A 19,126-nucleotide genomic window follows, 5' to 3' on the forward strand; every position below is an offset into this window, starting at 1 on the left:
AAAACCGCAAAATTCAAAACTGTAAATTTGTATGTATCTTCTCATGGACCCAATGAACCTTCTTACCAAATTTGGTGAAGATTCACCCACACCCTACGAAGTAGATACATGAACATACAACAGACAATACTATTATATTTATATAGAGGATAAAATATAGTATCCAAAAAAATACATAGATTTTTAAAATTAATTCAAATATTATTTTAAGGCATTTGTCCCTCCTTTATTTTCGTTTATTAAAAAATATATTAAAAAATCTGATACAATTTAATTTCCTTGAATTATAAGCATTTTTGCAATATAGTTAGTAAAAAACAACATTTGCTTTCCAGATGATAATTGAAAAACTTTTTTATTTCAGCCATTACAGTTTTATCTTCTAGTCTTGTTGAAGCCGCAGTGGCGGGATATTAGTTTAAATAAAATGTTTTTCTTTATTACCTGAGGAGTAAAGATCGTGTTTTACAAACTTTTTTTTTTTGCCAAAATGCCTCAATTCCTCCAGTATGCATCAAAAATTAAGTTATCTGATTATACATTTTAGAATTGTTGATTAAAGCCCTATGAATAGAAAGATTTTTATTTCAAAATAAAATATATTTTCCATAAAGTTAATTTATTGTTCTCATCTCATTTTTCCAAAATAGACATCTGCAAAAGCATGTAAATAAGAGGTCTATTTCACATTTTGAACGATCTGAGTTAATTCTTTAGAAGACTAACATTTTGTCCGATATATTGTATGTAGATCGGAATGTTGCATATATGTGTGTGTATGTATATTAAAACTTAATGGTAAATAGCAGAGTTACTGCTATTGACATTTAGATTACTGCAAAAGGATTCGTGGTTGTGTCAAATGTAATGTGGATTACTCTGTAATATTTAAAGTAATAAGTGTGTAATTATAGAGGGCGTAATCGTATTTTGAATGGTTTATTTTGGTGCGGAGATTGCGCCTTTCTCTCGTGGCTTTGTGTTTAAACTTTAGTTTAGCGATATTGTTCCATCAACAGCTTTAATTTAATAGGTTATAACACAAAGAGTACTTGAGACAGCAATAATTATATATTAATAATAAACATGACTGCCAAAGAAATTGAGAATATCGTTTCAAAGCTTGCAGACACCTCCGTGGATATAGCCGTTACTGATGAAGAAAGAGAAGTTAATTTTGCAGGAAAAGGACTGAAACTAAACAGCGAATCTGACGGTAACTTTGAGTTTAACGTGATTTTAGAAAGTGTAGTTACTTATATACTTCGTTAGGTATGTGCTGTGAAGTAAATCGCAGCATAAATATTTTATTACTAATGTAATTTATTGCTGGCTATATTTGTAACTGTAACACTAACACTAAGTAACACTGACTAACTGTAATAAAAGGAAATTAACGTTTAAGGTTTAGAGTAAGTTGTAATGTCAGAAGTTTGCAGAATTGTAGTTTAATGCTGATAATAATACTAACGTAATTGTTACAAAGTAATTTGGTATAATATTTATTCCAGTGTTTTTTAACCCTACGTAGCATGTGCACGGGTGGGGTTCAAAGTACGCATGCCACGACATTTTACAGAACACAAGTATTTGATGTCCAGAGTTATCAAATACGTATTAATTTTACTCTACAAGTTACAGTGTAGGTTTAGCGATTGTTCTTGATAGAAGAGAGTAATTACCAGGTACAGTATACTGGAATACTGTAAAAATGTAGACTACTAAATATGCATTTTGGAGGCATGTGCAATATGCTAAGTGTACAATGGACAAAAGTTTTTAATCCTTTGCAGGAACATCACCTTGTTTTGACTTGTCAGAGTACGAGTCAGACTGATGTCAGCAGTTCACAGATTTTTCTTAAGTACAAATACTTTTGGTAACACATCTGATTTTATATGTATAACAGACTTTTAGTTTTACATTTTACTAAAAGCTTCCTGGTCAACATTCTTTCTCCAATATGGAACAATCCTATGCACATTCAGTTAATATAGTTACATGTATCATCTACATTGAGTCAGTAGGCACTGCCTTATCATTTTGAATGAAACAGAAGTATTGACTGTTTTGAAATTACAATTTTTGTGTTCATGGGAAAATGCATCATATGACTATTTATTGCCCAAAATAATGTAGCATAAAACTTGCTCCTAAACCTTTCTAATTGTATACTTTAATGTTCAGTTTATGAAATTAGGTTTTAAATGTATTTGTGTATATTTCTTCTAAAGTAAAGTGCAACTTAAAATAGAAAGAGAAATGATTATTTGAGGAATTCTCATTTATAATTTTAAAGTTGTTTTTATCTTTGCTTAGCCTTTTCTCTTCCTGATAATGTCAATGCAGGTAAATGATGTAAATGTAAGAAACATGGATATGAATTTTATCCTAACAGTAACACTAAGTTAGATTTAGCTATAACTTGAGATACTGTACCTTTACATACTATATGTAAATTTATCTTTCTGCAATGGTCTTAGCTGTGTTTTAAAATGTAGGTCCTCTGATGTGCACTTTCATAGCTCATGGTGTTGACTGATTATGTATGCATAAATAAATTACTGTAAATGTTGGAATGAAAGACAATCTGAAATTTCATGTAACTTTAGTGGAAAAATAATTTATAACCAAGTTTGGTATCTTAATGTAATAAAAAATACTGGAATAAATATTCTTTATTTAGTAATATATTAATCAAATACTTGAAGTTAATTCATTTGAACATATTCTACCAATAATAATGTAAAAGGGTATTCCGTACATTCTTCCATAAAATTATTGGAACTAGCAACTGCTAAATTGGAAATTTCTCATGATGATTCCTAGACCATGAAGTAGATACACCATGGTAAGATTTTAGATGAAGAATTGTAGACCAGTCATTTTGAGTTGTACCAGTGTACTTTTGAAAATTTTTCAGTTTACTTATTCTGAATAACTTGCACAAATCAAGTGAAATGAAAACTGATCTAACAGTTCAACTGCAAAGTCTTAATTTTAATATCTTGACATATATGTTTTCTGTATGATGTAATGAATTGCTTTTAATTTACTATTGAATAGGACTAGATGGATCAACAATTGTATTGTTGTCTTTGGATTTTATGTTGTTTTTATATTAGGTTTTTTCATAATGTTAGCAAGTTACACATAGCATTCGTTATACAAGTCTAGTCAATATCACATCTGAAAGTAAATTCACAGATTACTTTTTTATGATGTAATTCTTGACTTGATCTGATTTTATCAACATGAAATGTTTTTATTTAGTAGGAAGGAGCAATGGCGAAAAGCTTTAAGAAATGCCTTTTCATGGCAGGTTTAAATGAATAAGTTTACAATTATAAAGGTATATTTTAATTTCTCATCGTAAGCATATTGAAATAATTCAAAAACTAGACTTAATTACCAATTCAACAAGTTTATATTATGCCTGAACTGCTGACCATAAACTTTTCTAAAACAAGATTGCTGTCTGGCAAAATATGTATCAAAATTTCAAGCATTAAATACTGTGGTATTTTAGGAAATTGAAACTTTAAAAAAAGTTTTTTTTCAAAACAGTTAAGTAGGCTACCTTTGATTATCACAGAAATTGTATATCTCACCCTCTCTCTCTCTATTATATATATATATATATATATATATATATATTTCTGTAGCTAAAGAAGTAGTTGAAGCTATTAAAAACTGCAAAGGTATGACAGTTCTGTGTCTAGAAGGAAACACTGTTGGAACAGGTGCGGCTAAAGCCATTGGAAAGGCACTAGAGGGTCAGCCCAACTTTAAGGTACTGTTATTTAACAGGCATTTTACATCATGTTTTTCAATGAATTTGTTCAAATAATTTAATAAAAATTTGGTTATAGTTCTTACAAAATACAATTAATGCTCAATTTGAATGAATTCATTATTTGCTGTTGTTTTTTTATGTAATAATTATGTAAACTTTTGTTCATTTTGTAAGGGTATGAGCTACTTTCATAAAATTGTTAGAATTAAAACAAGATAAATTTCTGGATTTGTGAAGCATCTGTACAGTTTTCCCAAACCTCTATTTCTGAAGTAGGTAAAATAATGTACAGGTATAGTATATGAATAAATTATTAATGAGCTGGTAAAATACAAAACTAATGATAATGGGAGCTAGAGAGATTTTATGTTAATTTTTTGGTGAAAGACAACTTAGTACCTTAGGAAACGTTTTTATTGTTGTTGCATTTATTATATTTTAAAATTAAAGTAAATTTTTCAGTGTGTGTATTTTATTTATGAATTAATAAACTGTTCTGATTTTTAAATGAGTTTGCTAAAGAAAGGAACCATAGTTGTTTTTGATAATATGAGAAGTCTTGATTGAAAGATAGGCCTCGATTTTTTTTCATTCCACCTGTTATTTTTGGCAGTAGGTAACTTAACAGGTAGGGTATACAAAAATTATCTATTGATGTTGAAAGTAATGAATACAATTAATGGAGTAAAATGATTGAATAATCACCAATTATAATGTTGGTCATTCTAACACTAATTTTTTTGTAAATTGTATATCTTATAATTCATCAGGTGATCTGATCTATAAATGATGATTAGTTGATTACACAGGCCTGCAAATTTAATTTTCATAAAAGTTGTTTTGGTTTTAATAACGGATTTGCCATAATCCATATACGCAGATTTCAAAAATAATACTTTTTTTTTTCTATCACGTAAGGATTTTTTACAAATCGGGAAGAAAAAAAACTTACTTAGATCAAGTTATTTCATTTATCACAATGAACATTTTTTATTATTATGTTTGTTAACAGAAATACAAACAAACTGAAGAAAAGGGAAGAACATTGATGTCAAATGAATATGCATCCTCATTCATCCTGATTTTCTTGTGTGAAAATTACATCTTTAAGTCTCAAAATTACGTGCTGTGGTCTTTCTTTTACGTTATTCATCATGACATTTTGTGAAAAATCTGTACGTGATGGAGAAAAATGGATATCATTTTCAAATCCAGCGTACAGGAATTACTGTAGAACATCTAAAAATTTCAAGATGATAAAACCATCGCAGGCCTGTGTTATTTTTGTGACAATCAGTTTAATCACAATTTTTATCAGTTGATTATTTTCATGACAATTGATTTAGTCATAATTTCAGTTAAATGGTGGTTGGAATAACTGAAAACACTAATGTCAATCAGCTAATTATTTTTGTGACATTAATTGCTTAAATGTAATTTTGATTAATAAATTAACTTACTAGCTCTTGTGCTCATGACAGTCGTCACTTGAGTCAGCATAGATTGCATTAATGTTGCAAGTTTTGCCATTTATTTAAACCTACCTCATCATATCAGCCTTTCCACTATGGGTATGAATTATAACTATTAATGCTGTACCGGTGTTATTACATTATTAAAAGCACAAGTTGAGCAAGTTGTTTTGCCTTTCTAGTCATTTCTAAATTTATCACCCAAGAAAATACAATGACACAGTGGAATGACTGAATACCTTGTGATTAAAGGCTGATTTTTGGTAGAAATTAAAATGATAGTGTGAACTTCAGTATCCAGTTTTGATTTTGCCATCCCTGTCATGGCTGATAGTCCAAGTGAGATCAAAGGTCAAAATTCTAAATGCAAGAAAATATACCATATTTGGCTAAAGCATGCAAAAAGCTTACCATAGCTTTAGAAACGATATTTTTAAGTCATTGGTCTCATCTGGGAGCCATTTCAGGTCAAATATTTAGTGATTTCTCACATAAAAAACCATTTGGTAGAGATGTGAACTTGTAAAATATTACATCTCTATGGCTCTAACATCCATACTGAACTGCATCAAAATCCATGAACCTTTGGTTTCGAGGATGATTGACCTGACATTATTTTAATCTATTAATTCAGGAAGTTGGTAATTGTAGGTCAAACATATTTTCTTCTTCCAAGAGAATTGTATCTCTGTAATATTTTAAATGGACATCAAGTGGGTGTTTTCAATTGTAAGTATCATATTCTTTCTCTCATATTACCAGATTGTTTCTTTTATAAAATGTAGATGAAAAATGGTGGTCACATCAAATAAAGATGATTTAGTCTTTGGAACAAAAAGTCTTTAAATAATGTAAACACATCATATATAGTTATCTGAACTTGTAAGGTTTTTTATTATTACCAAAATCATTCCCAAAAAATGTTCAGCAATACATTAATAATTAGAGCATATAATTTTGAGCTGTGCAATAATAACACAAGTGCATTTATTAGAGTTATACTTCAACCATTGGGTGTATTGGTTATACATGATAAACATTTTTACCATTATTTAGCTATGTTACATTAGCATGCAGTAAAAATATCAATCCTCAAGATAATGTTAGTATTTTCTGTATATTTGAATATAAGAATATTTTTTATTAATTGCATGCAACACAGACTGTAATTTTTTTTTGATAAATTATATTTGGAAAACAGTCTGCTATATATTTCATATCTTTAGCTCTAATAAAGATCTATAAATCCACATTACACTGGTCAGTTACTTATGATTTATAAACTAAATTGGAATTTAAGAATTTTTTTCTAGGGACCCTCCTCTCAAATATATTTTGGTAATATAGCTTGGAGTAGGTTGATGAAAACGTTTGTGATCTTGTCTTGCTTATAAAGGAATGAAGAGTCATAAAAAATAAAATAGTTTATTTATCTACTAATTACAGTCTGCACTGATGAAGTAAATTGAAATTTAATTCATGAAATAGATATTTTATTATTATTCTGAATGGATGTACTTGAAAAAAAATGCTATTTTTTTATAAAAATTAACAAACTTCAACTTAAAACAATTTATCTTCAAAAATCAAAACCAAGAATAAATCCAGCAATGAGTACAGCTAATAATATATGTTGCTATTATGCTGTTACTTTTAAAGACAATGATACATTGTTTCATTTGTTAGGTGCCTTTGTTGTTAACACTGTTTTTGCCCATAAGCATAATATCTCAATAGGTTTGGCCTGCTTAGAACATTTAAGTTAGGCCTAAATTCACATACTATGCTAACAATGGAAAATCATCTTTATAATAAAAGAACAATATTAAATTAAAATAAATATTTCAAATCAGGTAGACTTACCTCTAAAATACCGAAAACTTTCCTTGTTGAGTTTTAATTCGTTCTGTCAGAAATATGTGACTAAAAGTTTTCGAATGTCCTTTTTGCATTACAGGGCATGTGTCATTTACCCATAATTCTCTACATTCCCACCTTCCATGTAACTTATTGCACAAGCATGAAGGGTTCTTACATAAGCCCAGGTTTCCCACCATAATTTATATTTTCTTGTTGATGGTCAAGTTATTAACTTTGCTACTATGTTCTTTTTGATACAACTATTTCCACTACTATTGGAATTTCTGTATCTTAGCTGAAAGCCTTACTTGTGCATTGTCAGCTGTGTTTTATAAATGTCTTTGTAAATGGGTATTCCAAGTCTTGTAGATACTTAATCTGTGCAACATTTAACATTTCCTTTTGCTTGTGATAAAACGTCAATTATTTCTTAGACCTAAATGTCAACAAAGTATGCAGAGCTAGATTTTCTAGTACAATGCTAGCCTTGATCCTGACTACATTTCTTTTTCTCTCGGATTTGCTATATATTTTATATATTGAACTTTATATTCTACTTAAGGGTGTCATTGATATTGCTTTTATTTCCACGAGACTCTTATGTATGTTTTATTGACACTTTCACCCACTGGGCTGTGTTACAAAGTACTTGTCTTTTAATTGGTTGACTTTCATGTGTGCCTGCTCAATATCTTATTTTCTGCCTACCCTCTTCTTTTTTTGGTATTGGCCAAGATCAGTTGGTCGTATTGTCCAGTTCTTCATACTGTCCCATGCTGACCTGCTCCACCATGTATCCAGTTTTTGTTTTGTTTTTTATAAGTCTGGCTCATTTCATTTCTTCTTCCTCAACTCTAATTCTGCAAATTATTTTTTGGTTTTGAATTCTACTCCAACCCTGCTTGATTAAGTATTTCTTGTATTCTGATTATTATTGTCATACTCTTTAGTTCTATATTTTTGGTTACTTTTCTGTGTTCATGTTCATAAGTTCAATGTGGGTGTTCTGGCTTTCAGTATATCAGAAGTAAACCTGTCTGATTTAAGTCTTACATTTTTAGAATTAAAATGAATTTCAAACAAGTAGTTACTTCTGAAGTACCTTCTCTCCCATCCCCCTGCAACAAATTTCATTGAGACTGCAATTGTCAGTGATGTCTAAATTATGGCAGAAAAGCAGAGCTTATATAAGTTTCACTGATACTTGTGCATTGAGCCATATGGAAGAGTAAAGAATGTCAGTAATGTCTAAATTATGGCAGAAAAGCAGAGCTTATACAAGTTTCACTGACACTTGTGCATTGAGCCATATGGAAGAGTAAAGAATTATAGAAAGGTGATGCATGCCCTGCACAAAGGACGTTCAGAAATTTTTAGTCGCATTTCGTTGAAAGCATGAATTCAAACTCAAGAAGGAAAGGCACTTTCAGAATTTCAGAGATAAGTAACTGCTTGAAATTTAATTCTAAAAATTTGTTTGTTTGTATCAATAAAACTTTGTTAATGAAGTAAAAGAATATCATCAATGTATCTATAAGCAACTGATGTGCAAAGTTTCGTTATAGCTTTTCTTATTAAGATTTGTCATGTACAAAAATTCAAGTTCAAATAAATAAAAATTTATCTTGATCAAATTGCACAAATATTTGTCATGTAAAAAAACAAATACATGACTAAGGTATTTGCACATAATTGATTTTAAAAGGTATCAATCTTATTTTATTTTTATTGTAGAGAGCACTATGGAAGGACATGTTTACAGGAAGACTCAAGACTGAGATACCTGAAGCACTGGTATATTAATCTTGTTTATTTGTTGTTGGTATATTTGTCAGTGTTTTATACATAAATGAGATTTTTGTTTGAGAGACATGGTGCAAGAGGGCACAATCAGGAAGATTTTTACTACTGGACACCTTGCTTTGAATTTTGTTTTGATTATGTATCGGCAAGCTTTTGAGTTTTTTTTTTTCTTTTGGAATGTCATCAGTTTTCAAGACAAGATGTCCAACAGCTAAAACCTTCCTGAATGAGGTTCTTGGTGATGAAAAGTGTTATGAAGGTCTAACATCTTTAGTTATTAATGAAATGTTTTTACTGCAAACATTGAATTTTGGATACTTAAAAGTGTTAGTTTGTACTGATTTAATGATCCTATGAAAATTAAAACATTAATATATGTTTTTTTATTAAGTTGGATAAAACAATTTGCAACAACAATTTTCTAACCTAATTATTAAAACAATATTTATCCCATCAGTGAATTTGACTTGATCAGTATTATTTAATGTTCTGATGCTAAACTAACAAGGCAGCTCACACATTGTCGAAACATCTATTTAGAGAGTGTTTTTTGCCATTAAGGAGAAATAAAAACAGGAAACTAAGATAGCATTTTTTTTTAATCTGATGAAGCTATAATTGGAAAATGTCTTAAATAAAATGTTTTTTATTTCCCGTAATAAGCCTCATTTTCGTGTTGTTTCTTTTTTTCTTTCCTAAATGAAATAATTATCAACATTTTAATCAGCCTGAAAATTTTATTTGTGAATAAAAAGGTTAGAAACATAATCAAGCCATTATTTGGTGTAAGAAAGAAATTACTTGATCCAAGTTTCCAATTAAGATAAAATATGAGTAGAGTTTGAAAACAGTTATTGTCTTTAGACAAAAATACATTGTATCATTATCAGTCTACCTTATGGCAAATAAAACTAGAAATATTTAAAGTTTAAATCATAAAGAAATTGTAAGAGTCTAATTGGTTTTAGTGTTTACTAGAATAACATTGTAAAAAATAAGTTAAACTTGGGCTTATTTAGAGATTTTGAATTCTTAAAACGGTAGGTTGGAAGTTTTATATTCCAAAAATGAAAAGTAAATAAATATTAAACAACCGTAACAATAGGTAGTTTTTAGATTTACATTTATAGGTAAGATAATTGACATCAATTTTTGCATCATAATTAATATTAGTATTAATAACAAAAAGTCCAGCAGTGGAATAATATTTACCAAATTTATCAAGTAAATATTTATTAGGTTGTACAGGTGAATATTTTAAGACTTATAATTAATCTGTTTTACTTTTAAAATTGCAATAGATTTGTATACATAACCAAATAAAATTCTTAAACATTTGTAGAATTATCTCAGTGCTGGAATAATGCTTGCCCCAGCTTACCTTGTAGAACTGGATCTCAGTGATAATGCTTTTGGCCCGGTTGGAGTCCCTGGAATTGTACCTCTACTCAAGTCTTCTTCTTGTTTCACACTTCAGGAATTGAAGCTAAACAACAATGGACTTGGTATTGAAGGCGGAAAGGTACTATTTATTTTTTATTTAGAAGCATGTCACCTATTCTAAAGCGCTTGAGTTTTGGGTCTCTTTGTGTGTGATGCTGTGTGCTAACTCTTTTATTAGAATTGGTTAGAAAATAAGGTGTTTCAAGAGCTGTGCAGTGTTCAGGAAATGTAACGCTTGCTGTGGATTTGTTATTTCGGTACATTAACTGAATACGTCTATACTGAAAGGTATGTAAAATTTGAACATTGGTATAGAAGTTTACTGGTAAACGTATATTGTAACAGATATATATACTATATACTATATATTTTTGTCTGAAGGCAATTGTATACTTTACATGTCAAAATGCATGGTCATGGATCACAGACCTTAATATTTTTAAACAGTTCTAAAAACATCCTGAATTAGTTAATAAAGTAATCGATTACATCTATGTTTCAGTTGTAAATCACTTAAAATGTAATTATAACAGTCATGTATTACCTAGAAATATGACAATAGCATTAATATTTACTTATGATTATGTTATTAATAATCTTATACTTGTACATCAGATAAAAACATTATCTTGCGTGGGGTTGGGGGGGATTACATTAGTTTAAAAGATTGTGTCAAAAGGAAGTCTAACTTTATTAATGAATTTGAATAATCACACTTCATTATGAAACACAACATGTGATGATTAGAAGCACCACGTAGTATCATATTTCTCCGGCTCCTCACGTGAAGAATGTTTTTAGTGCTTTGTTGAATGTGTGCCAAATTGTAACTTAGGCTAAATGTTATGTGTCTATATATATATTCTTCAGGTTAGTTTATAAAGTTGTGTAACTTTTAAAAATTAAGTGTTTATTTAATTTTCATTTGTTTCAGAAGTTTCGTATATTTAATTTTAAGCAAACACAAATGGGTGATAAAAATTAAGATTAAATATCATTCGCAAGATCTCAGAAAAACACGTAGGTTCAAAAAGTTTTAATATATAATGGTAAAAACCCCATAACCCAAGTGCTTTCAAAGGTACCACCTTTCGGAAGCACTTGGGTTATACGGTTTTTATCATTTTATATCACTCACAAAAAATATTCATTATCCATCGAATCTTTCAGTCTAGTCATAATTTTTGAAACAAAAAGCACTTTTGGGAGACAAGTTGAGATCCAGTTGGCACGTGGGTTATATTGTAACTCCATTTGTGGGCCACGTAGGAACAAGTTAGAAGCATATTCGAATATTAAATACGTATTGTTATTGAAAAAACTATGGAGAAGTGTTCAATGATGATACGGTATTTTATAGTTTAACAGTTTGAGTTACCTCAGTTAACAGAGAATAGTTATTTTCTATATAGCATAGCATGTCTTGGTGATATTTGTTAGTTTAAGTAATGAAAGCATTGTTTTTTTTAACTTCATTATACACGCACACACATATATAAAGAAAGAATAAGAAAAAGAACTGTTAAAATTTTTTGTTAATTGATAAAGTTACAACCATGAAGGATAAGTAACCATAAAAGAAAAATTACTTACACATGTTAATTAAACATTGAGAAATTATTAAATGCATAAACTACACATTTTTATTTTAAATAACTTAATATTGGAGGCTGACCAATCATCAAATTTCAATTGATTTAAAATAACTGGAGCCAAATAATAAAATAAAAAAACAACTTAGAACCCAAACCTTAAATTATCTTATAAAAGCCTGTCTTTTAAATACTGAACATTACATATTCTGTACAAATTTATTTCTAGACTGAAAACTTAAAAGAAAATTTATGTGTATTAAGAGTTGTTTGGGAAACACTGTAAGACATTTTCAAGTAATTCAGAGGATACGGTTTGTTCAGATATCTAAACTAAGAAACAAGTGTCAGTTAGTTTTGGAAAGTCCTGAGAAAAGTCCAGTCAGCACAAATCCGTAATGGTTTAAATATATCTTACAGAATACTCAATAACAAGTGTACAATGGTAAAAGAACTTAGCAGAATGCATCTGTATTGTGCTTTTAGGGGATAGAATGGAGGGTGTTATCTAAAAGTAAAAATTTGTTTAAAGGTTTTCTTTTATAATTTTGTTCTTGTAAGTTGAACTTTTATTGAGCATGCAAGTACAGAGGTCATGGGATACGGGTTCACTCAGAAACAAGTATTGTTGGTATACAGCATTAGAAAGTTATCATAGAAAATTCATATTATTGTTTCTGTAATAAACTTGCATTCCTACTGTTTCAGATGCTAGCCCAGGCACTAATGGACTCTCATAAAGCAAGTAAAAATACTGCTACACCTTTCTCACTGAAAGTGTTTGTTTGTGGAAGGAACCGGTTAGAAAATGAAGGAGCCAAAGCTTTTGCATCAGTTTTCAAGGTATTTTACAAAAGTATATGTATATTTTTATATTATATATATATTTATATATTATATGTATATTTTTATATAACTATAAACTTAAATGAGTACTATGAAATTGTTTAATTACACAAAAAAGGAAAAATATTATGAAATATCAGAGAATAACAAAGGCTTTCCCAAGGTCTGTTTATCAGTTCCATTCCAAATGCTAAGTTAACAGATTAATTGGGAATGTCATCTGTGTGTTATGAGTTTTTCACAATTTTAAAACATGTTATTTGGATTTTTGTTGTCAATTGTGAGATTGGTACACTGAAAATTGGTTAATAAATCTACTGAAATTGAAACCAAAACTTTTGTGTAATATCTCGTAATTACATAAACAAAAGAATGGTGCTAAAAGTTATCAGTATTTTCGTTTAGGCTTATCTACATGTTCATTTGTAATACAGAATCATTTGAAAAGATGGTGAAAGATGATTCTCTGGACTTTGACCTTACTGTAAATATAGAAACTGTGACCATAACAAAAAATAAATGGAAAGATGGTGAAAGATGATTCTCTGGACTTTGACCTTACTGTAAATATAGAAACAGTGACCATAACAAAAATTAAATGGAAAGATGGTGAAAGATGATTCTCTGGACTTTGACCTTACTGTAAATACAGAAACAGTGACCATAACAAAAATTAAATGACTACCCTTGTGCTAGTGTGTAAGCAGAAATGAAATGTGAACTGTCTATGATGAGGTGTTTTCATCTGCTTGGAAATCTTTTCAAACTACTGTCTAATAGGATGTGTAAGTAAAGAGATTTCCACTAATAAGACAACATCCTAGAGATGAGGTCTTTCAGTGGTAATGGCTTTCTTTCCTTTTTTTTATAGTTGGATTTATGATAAACTTGTGCAATTTTTATTTTCATGAAATAATTTTTTTCATTCTTGGCTCCCTTTTTTCTTGGAAACAGAAGCAACACTGCATGCATCCAAACTTTACTCAATTAGTAAGATTACCTCTCCTTTTTTTAACACAGTTATTTCAGGGAACAGCTGAAACTGTGTAAACAACCATCCATCATGAAAAGTCTGTAGCTTTTTTTATATTTTTTGTGGTCTGTGTATAGTAGAATTCATGTTTTCTAAAGTGATTTTAGATAAAGAAGTAGCATAATTTTTGACTAACCTTTTAGTATGTGCACATTGTGTAGAAGTAAAGATTCTGGTTGTCTCTTTTATGTGCACTGTGTTTATTACAAGTATGTTTTATAATAAGTTAGGTAACTTGTAATCATTTTAGTATTGTATGTTCATGTTTTATTTAGGCTCTTGGAACTTTGGAAGAGGTACAGATGCCACAGAATGGAATATACCATGAAGGAATAGGGGCCCTGGCCAGTGCTTTAGCATCTAATTCTAATCTGCGTCATATTAATTTGAATGACAATACTTTTACAGACAAGGGAGCAAAAGCTTTTGCTGAAGTGAGTGAACTTGTTTTCCTCTGGTTTGTGTTAGAGTATACATAAAAAGCTGAAGTGAGTGAACTTGTTTTCCTCTAGTTTGTGTTAGAGTATACATAAAAAGCTGAAGTGGGTGAACTTGTTTTCCTCTAGTTTGTGTTAGAGTATACATAAAAAGCTGAAGTGGATGAACTTGTTTTCCTCTAGTTTGTGTTAGAGTATACATAAAAAGCTGAAGCGAGTGAACTTGTTTTCCTCTAGTTTGTGTTAGAGTATACATAAAAAGTCTTAGAATCTGAAAATTACAACTTTAAAAATTGAGTAATTACTTGAAGTTTATTATGGTTGAACTTGTTGTGCATTTACATTTTTGTAGATTATTTGATACTACTTTTTGTATATTATATTCATAATAATAAAAATGTATCTGGTATTTTTAATATATAAACACATATACACACATATTTTCGAATATTATCAAAGACTAGTGATGTACTGTTTGTGCTGCTTTCTTTTGATAGCTTTTTGTCATGATCGTTGATCTAACAGGTAGACTAAAGTAGTATTTTTTATTTAATTCTATAAATTTTTTATTGAACAGCATTCATTACAATGCTTGTTATAGTGACTAAAGAATCACAAGATTTTATTCTGAAAAATTTATTTGGAAAATATTACAAGCTGTAAAGTTCAAACATTCATTAATCTTTCTCATAAAAAAAAACAATGTAATGCATATCTGTTCACTGTACTCTATCACCTTCATTGTTTAAAAATGAGTTAATAAAATAAAACATAAAATTTTCACAGTAAATAACCCACAATCAGTTAAGAAATGCAGTTTGAGGCAATTTCAGCTCCCACAGGTTTAGCTGGATGGATAATGGAGAATTTCATCTAATGAACCATTGGGTTTCTAAGTATTGAAGTTGATGTAGTTTGGTTTATAAACATACCTTACTTGTTTACAATAGTAAAGGTACTTGAAGCTGTCTGACTTGCCATCTAGATTTAGCACTCAGGACTACTTGGCATTTTAGATGTATAAATTTTTAATATAAAACATCAAATAACAATCGTGACTGGTTGAGAATTAAAACTTCAAGCAACATCAGAACCCTTAAATCACTTATTTATATCATAAGTTATGCTAACGGAAGATGAAGGAATACTGATTGATAGATGTATCTGGAAAGTCAGACAGCCTCAGTTAATATTTTACAGTGTAAGAAATAAACATTTTGCATGTGAATAAAAAAAATTTACATCTTGATTTGAGACTGTCTTAAAATATAAACATGGTTAGGAATGTGATTTCCTCAGTGACTTTGAATAAGAATGTTAGGTTAGATTGAGAACATGATTATGTAGGTGTGTGTTTGTGAGGAATGAGGAGAATATATTAAATAGTGATGCATTTAAATTTCTTTATTTTAAATCTGTAAATAATAAACACGTATATACTGCATTGTATATTGTTGTACATGGAGATTTAAAATCTATTTTGGTTTTGCCAAATAAAACCATGGTAGACTTAAAGTGAGGCTATTGTAACATAATATAATGAAATACTGATAAATGGAACTGGGTATTTAGTGAAACATACTAATTGATTCCACCAATTTGTAAGATAATCAATACCATTTGCAGATCATATTTATGCTTGTCTGTCCAAAGCACCTTGTGCCACTGTTCCAAAGACCAGTCTACATGTTCTTTTACAAAAGCTATCCTCTTTGCTATATTCTCTTTGTGCAGTAAGGGTTTTCTTGCTTTTGTTCTTCCCGAAAACTCACATTTCTGCAGCATTCGTGAGACTCTTCCTTGCAATTTTATCTGTGTGTGACTTGTTAATGTTATCAGCAAGGTTTTTCAAAGTTTTTCCTTTGGTTTTTTCAGGGAATTGGGTTTTTAGATATCAAACATCTCTTTCATTGAGCTTTTTTCTCTTGTCTCCTGCCTTGTCTGATGCTATAGGGCTAGGTTTCTTTGTGGTTGTCCAGTTTGTACTTAACTGTACTTTATGAACAGCCAAGGTCTTTTACAATATGTCTTAAACTCCATTTAGCATCATGAAAAGATTTGGCTCTGATGCTGTCAAAGAGTGTTAATTCTCTTTGATTTGACATTTTAATAGTACACAGCATTATATTAAATGTACTGAACAAAGTTTTTAAAGAAAAGATGTCTGCACGAAAGACTCGGAACTTAAAAATCTTAAATGTTTGTATGTTATGACTGGCACTAAAAGCAATCATACTTAACATTGTTGCACTGCCTTAAATTTAGATGAGACAACTCGCTGTTCAGAAATTCTATTGAACTTAATCATTTTTGGCTATGTATTGCTTTAATCTTTAAATTTTAAATTAATTGTGTAGCATATTAATGTCATGGATGAAATGAGAAAATGAATAATTTGCCAATTTTGATGGTTTTTACAACATTGTAAACTACCATGGTTTTATTTATTTATTTCATAGACACGACAAATTTAAACTACAGGAAATATGAAGTGTTCTAATAAACTTGCACACTACTGTATCTGTTTTCTTTCTTTTTTCAGTAAAACCCATTCACACCTTTTTTTTTATTATTGTTATTGCAAATATTTTATATTTACCTTGATAATTTAATTTTCTAGGCTCTTAGTTCATTACAAAGACTTGAAGTAATTAACTTTGGGGACTGTCTTATCAAGACTCAAGGTGCTGAAGCTCTTGGAAAAGCTTTAATGGATAGTCAGTATGCACTCAAAGTAAGCATCATATATAACTCGGAGCTTTGTTAAAGTATTAAGGATATTTAACATTTATGTTGGTTCAGTTTACTTTTGAGTTTAATGTAGTGATTATTTATTAATTTTAACAGATTTTTACCTAAGTTTAAAAGATTAGTCTAGATAAGAAATAAATAAAGTTTCTTTTGATTTAGAATGGTTTCTTAGAAGAGTTATCTGAAGTGGCCAGACAGTTTAACTTTTGAAGAAATCGTACTTCTAAAACTACTTTCTTCTGTCTCTTCAAATGACATTGGTTGCATTATACAAGTATTCTTGATATGATAAGCTAACTTTATCACTTAACAATGTAATCAGGCATAACCAGAATTTTTAACCCTCTGTTACTGAGCCATTGTAAGTTTGAAGGGCAGATATCTCCTTTGACCTGTCAGTTGTTAAATGTTGCTGAAAAGACAACTAATACTATATAATTACTCAGTGATGATAATGCACAAGAGACTGTTTGAAGTAATTCGATAATAACAAACTAATCAGACTAATGGTGGGAATTGATAATATTGAATCGAAAATAAGAAATTTCTTCATACCTTTTGGTACCATTTTTTTTAAATTACTTTAACTAAAGTATTTTGATTTAAAATTAATATTATGAAATCTTGTTCAATTGGTTTTTAAGAATTTTCTGATTTATAAAATTCAAGTTTACTTGGTTAAGACCATTAATTTTAAGGTAAAGAAATTATTGTGTCCTAAAATCTGAAGTTAGCTGCTTGCGAATAAAGGAAATATTTTATGCATAAAATATGATTTAGAAGTTCAAATCTGTGCCAGTAGGTGAGATAGGTAAGAATTAAATTAGGTGGGAGGAAAATTAGTAGAAATTTTTTTAAGTATTTTAAAACTTTAGACTAAAACATGAAATTTTCTTTCTCCCAGGAACTTTGTTTAGGTTTCAATGAAATAGGTCAAGAAGGTGGGGTAGCAATCGCTGAAGCAATGAGAGGAAAGGAAAAGCTTGAAAAACTGGAATTGGATGGTGAGTCATAATTCTTATTATAGGTTACATGTATTTTTGAATATTTACTAAATGTTAAACATAAGTTATAAGATAAATTCTAATTTAAAGTTAAAATGAAATGTGCTTAAACATAAAATTTATGACAGCAGTATATATATATTAGAGGTAAGATGATACACTAGACTCATGATACACAGGTTAGATAGATAAATATCATGATATGTAAAACCACCTCACCATCTCTATGTAAATGACTTGTGAATAATTGTTACATTTTTAGATTAATGTCTAAAGGTCTAATTAAATAATAATGATTACAGTGTAAATGCTTTGTGTTGATGTAACACACATAAATAAGTGAAATTTATCCCAAAACATCTTTAGTGAAGGGGAAAAAAATCTTGCTTTAGCTCAAACAGTTATAGATATCTCATAAGCACAGCAAAATAAAGCAGCTTGACATTACTTACATTGCATTATTTAACTTGTGCTGTAAAAATGAATTTACATTGAGTTTCACTCCTAACTTACTGAAGAATCATCACCAAGTTACCCTGAATATAATGTGATGTGGTGAATTAGGAGCTAAGCTAAATGTAAATTCAGTTTAGCAGCAGATGGATAAAATGGTTCAGTGTGTGTAATATCAAGCTGCTTTATTTTGCCGTGCTTATGAGATATTGCTTACTGTTTGAGCTAAAGCAGAGTTTGTTTTTTGCTCATGCGTATTTGGATGGATAGATATAAAATGGTGCAGACAAAATTATCCAAACACTCTTTTTGAAGACTTTACTCAGCAGTAAATCTGAGGGTTATAACTCTAAAAATTGGGTTTTGATACCTCTGGTGGGCACAGCACAGATATTCCCATTATGTAACTTTGTGCTTAATAACAAACAAATTTTTTTTTTAGTTTTGTCTTTATATAATATTGTTATTGTTAAAACTATTAAAAATTGGACAGATAAAAAAATAAAACTGAGATATTCTGATTCAGGAAACCATTTTGGTAATGAGGGTTGTGAAATGATTGAAAGAGTGATGGAAGCTGTAGGGAAACTAGAAAAACTTGGATCGTTAAGGTGAGAATGATATGAAAATTTTTTG

At 29.5% G+C, this 19,126-nt stretch overlaps 1 protein-coding gene across 1 annotated transcript in view; it reads left to right on the forward strand.

Moving 5' to 3' along the window:
• The first annotated feature begins 928 nt into the window (after window positions 1–928).
• The window catches only part of LOC106460181 (ran GTPase-activating protein 1-like), a 45,939-nt gene continuing 27,741 nt past the window's right edge, over window positions 929–19,126 (forward strand). Inside the window, exons 1-9 of the mRNA XM_013919868.2 lie at window positions 929–1,216; window positions 3,666–3,793; window positions 8,863–8,922; window positions 10,274–10,453; window positions 12,675–12,809; window positions 14,121–14,279; window positions 16,903–17,016; window positions 17,938–18,037; window positions 19,017–19,101. Coding sequence (XP_013775322.1) covers window positions 1,087–1,216; window positions 3,666–3,793; window positions 8,863–8,922; window positions 10,274–10,453; window positions 12,675–12,809; window positions 14,121–14,279; window positions 16,903–17,016; window positions 17,938–18,037; window positions 19,017–19,101 — 1,091 coding nt within the window. The 5' untranslated portion in view covers window positions 929–1,086. The remainder of the gene's footprint in view (window positions 1,217–3,665; window positions 3,794–8,862; window positions 8,923–10,273; window positions 10,454–12,674; window positions 12,810–14,120; window positions 14,280–16,902; window positions 17,017–17,937; window positions 18,038–19,016; window positions 19,102–19,126) is intronic.

Source organism: Limulus polyphemus, unplaced genomic scaffold (genome assembly GCF_000517525.1).
Source record: "Limulus polyphemus unplaced genomic scaffold, Limulus_polyphemus-2.1.2 Scaffold724, whole genome shotgun sequence".
Classification (NCBI taxonomy): Eukaryota; Metazoa; Arthropoda; class Merostomata; order Xiphosura; family Limulidae; genus Limulus; species Limulus polyphemus.